At 50.2% G+C, this 3250-nt stretch overlaps 1 protein-coding gene across 1 annotated transcript; it reads left to right on the plus strand.

Moving 5' to 3' along the window:
• Positions 1 to 1107: 1107 nt before the first annotated feature.
• SPBR_00447 (RNA-binding protein) lies at positions 1108 to 2840 on the plus strand (the record flags this gene model as incomplete). Its single annotated transcript, XM_040758766.1, has 5 exons — positions 1108 to 2015; positions 2080 to 2170; positions 2230 to 2319; positions 2387 to 2478; positions 2567 to 2840. 5 exons carry the CDS (start codon positions 1108 to 1110, stop codon positions 2838 to 2840), a joined length of 1455 nt encoding a protein of 484 aa, XP_040618135.1.
• Positions 2841 to 3250: the final 410 nt, after the last annotated feature.

Consider the following 3250-nt stretch of genomic DNA (forward strand, 5'->3'; position numbering starts at 1 on the left):
TTACAATTGCTTTTTTAGGAAAGTGGTTCTTTCCTAGATAGGATATCATAGCATCAACAAGCTACTTCCCCGAACACGGTTCACAGCCCATGGCTCCTTCCATAACCACGACTTTTATGCCACAGTCACTTTTCATGTTTTGCCTTGAAGTTGAGTGCGCAGGTAGAAGCAACCTCCCCCTTTTGTTCAGACGAGAACAAAATCCAACCAATGTCCGGCAAAGTTGTATTTCTGCTCGACCACCCCTGACTTTCATCGGAAGTAGCATCATCCCGAATTACAGCATCTCATACAATTTGTCGCGTGGTAAGTGTCTCTCTCCACTACTGATAATACAGTCAACATCACCGTCGCTGCGACTGAGAGCATGGCCGTACCAAAATCATCCCCATCGATTGCACTTTCCCTGCGTTTTCTGTCAGCAATATTGCTCTTTCCCATATTGCTCCATTTTCTGGTGGCCCCTTCCATTTTACATCCTTTTCACCTTCTTAGGTGTCATTTGCAGCTTCCTTAGCAACCCGTAGCCGGCCACGCCTTCCCAAAGACCAATATATTATTTTCGGGGTCATCCCAACACCTTTGCTTCGCCCTCCTTGCCAACGTTTTCAGTCCCGCCTCTCCCTCTCCTTTCCTTTCTCTCCCTTCTCTCACCTTATCTTCTCGTTTTTGCAGCTTCTTCTACCTCTTCGGTTGTTACAACATCACCTCTGACTTCATTTTGTCACTTCGCATTTTCCCCTTTGTATCCCCTTTTGCATCCACCATCTCATTTCCCAAACGCAGACGCATCCCATCGTCTTTGGCGTTAGATCCGCCCAATCCAGCTATTCTGTGTTGCAATTCGTTAGCCACCCGTCTCCCTCCCCCTTCAACCATTGATGAAGACAGAATACTTTGCTAATATCAGACTTCACCAGCATTCCACCATATCCCAAGTAGAAGATCAGCAGTGTTTTTCTGAAAGCCTTCGGCTGTGAATACGTTGCACTTGGAAGCCCCAACAAAGTAAGTCTTTATTCGTACTTTACCTCGCACATTCTGCACTTGCGTCTGATGATTTCCTAATCCTGACATCTCTGTCACTTGTAGGATATCGAATACACAATGACCGGCTTTCAGCAGAACACGGATACTGGCATGCAGAATCGCCGGTCTGGTGTGGCATCTGGTTACGTCAACAACACAGGTAGCCAAACCGATGTTGGCTTGCACCCTCACCAGGGTGCTGCTCTTGGGTCTGGAATCCAAGCGCCTGATGATGGACTCTCCGCCATAATGGGCCAGTTCTCGGCGCTGAACCTTCCGACCAGTGGCCTTGGTCAACCCGGACCTACCATGCACAGCCTGCCTCCAGGTGCTTTCGTCAATGGTCCTAATGGGAGCATTGTCTTCGCGACACCTTACCCAGGGTCAATTCATCCACTTCTGGCGGACCATGGGTATGGAACAGCTGCGTACCCAATGCAGTACCCAACGGGTGGGTACGCTCAGGCGTATGGCCATGGAGCTATGATGCCTTTCACTCCTGGCCGCCCCATGGCTTACGGAGACCGCATCCCACGTGAACTTCCGGTGCTTGAGAATCGCCGTGGCTCGTACTCAACGTCCGCCACGGAGTCGGCACCTGCTACTCCCTTCTTTGGGCATGCTGTTGAACGCCTCAATGGCGGGACCCGCGTTGCTTCACTCGAGCGGTCATCGTACACCACTCCGTCGCCCCGTGAAGCAGGCTCGTTTGGCAATGCGAGCATGAAGGTGGTTCCTGATCCGGACGTTGAACGTCTTTTGATGCAAGAGCCACCTATTCCCAAGGCCGTCCCGGCTGTTTGGACCGACCATGTCAAATCTCTTGAGCAGTGCCTCGAGAACCGCATTCAGGGCAACCGCAATGTTTACATTCGTGGCCTGCACCCTACTACTGACGATGGTCTTCTCCTGAAATACACTGAGCGGTTTGGAGATGTCGAGCAGTCCAAGGCAATTATCGATACAGCTACTGGGGCCTGTAAAGGGTAAGGACTCATCTTTCTACTTTCTCTTTACTTTACAGGTGACTAACTTGTCTGTTTTTTTAAGTTTCGGTTTCGCCAAGTTCAAGGATGTCAAGGACTCCGAGAAGTGCATTCGTGGCTTCTACCGTCGCGGCTACGAAGTTGGCTTTGCTCGGGTGAGAATCCATCTGTCACTTGTTTTTGATTGCAAGACTCAGCTGACAATCATAATCAGGAGAGCTTCAATGCCCGCCTAAAGGCTGAGGGTGACGAATCGTCCACCAACTTGTACATTTCGAACCTGCCGAAGGACATCAACGAGAGTGTAAGCTACTGTATGCCCTACTAGCCAAGTACCCCAATTGGCCTTTCAACTGACAGCAAGCATCCAGACTCTGAGCCAGATATTTGAACCGTTTCACATTGTCTCGAGCAAGATCCTTCGGGACACCATGGGGAATAGTCGCGGTGTCGGCTTTGCGCGGTAAGGCTTCCAGCTCTTTATTTAATTGCGACACCCGTACCCTTGCTTTTCGAAATTATTTGGCCTTCTAACGCATTATTTTGTGCAGCTTTGAGAGTCGCGATATTTGCGAGCAGGTCATCAAGAACTTTCATGGCATGACGATTGGCCAGGACCACTTCAACATGCAGGTCCGCTATGCGGATACTCCGTCGCAAAAGGAGCTCAAGCGCATCACCTCCGAACGCCGGCAGTATCGTACTAATGAGTACAACATTGGAGCATATGGGACACACGCAGTCGGCATCAACCCGTCAATCTATGCACCTGCTCCTTGGAGTCGTCGTTCCCAAGGAACCAGCGGTCTCAGGTACATTGACTGACTTGGTTGTCGCAGTGTCTTTGGTCTATATATAATTTTTGAAATTTGCATTTCAACTGGTACTAACACAATCTTATTTCTTATCTTCGCTGCAGCCACACCCTGGTCCGCCACTCTTCAAACCCAGCAATCTCGAGCAACTATTCGAACGGTGGCCAAAACACTGGCGCCCTCTTGTAAGCGGATCCCCTTCTTTTGAAACCATTTCACTTATTACCCATGCCTGATTTGCTGATTGAAATTAGGAGAAAGGCAACAACCGACACAGATGCCGCCTCGTCCGTCGACGGGTCAGGGGACGAGGGCGCCACTGTTGTGGAACGGTCCATTGCTGCTGAAGAAGGCTCCCCGACTCCCAAAGCTGCTCTGAAGAAGGAGGCCATCACTGCTGCCTGAAGCACAAGTACATTG

The sequence above is a fragment of the Sporothrix brasiliensis genome, assembly GCF_000820605.1.
Source record: "Sporothrix brasiliensis 5110 chromosome Unknown Cont19, whole genome shotgun sequence".
Taxonomy (NCBI): Eukaryota; Fungi; Ascomycota; class Sordariomycetes; order Ophiostomatales; family Ophiostomataceae; genus Sporothrix; species Sporothrix brasiliensis.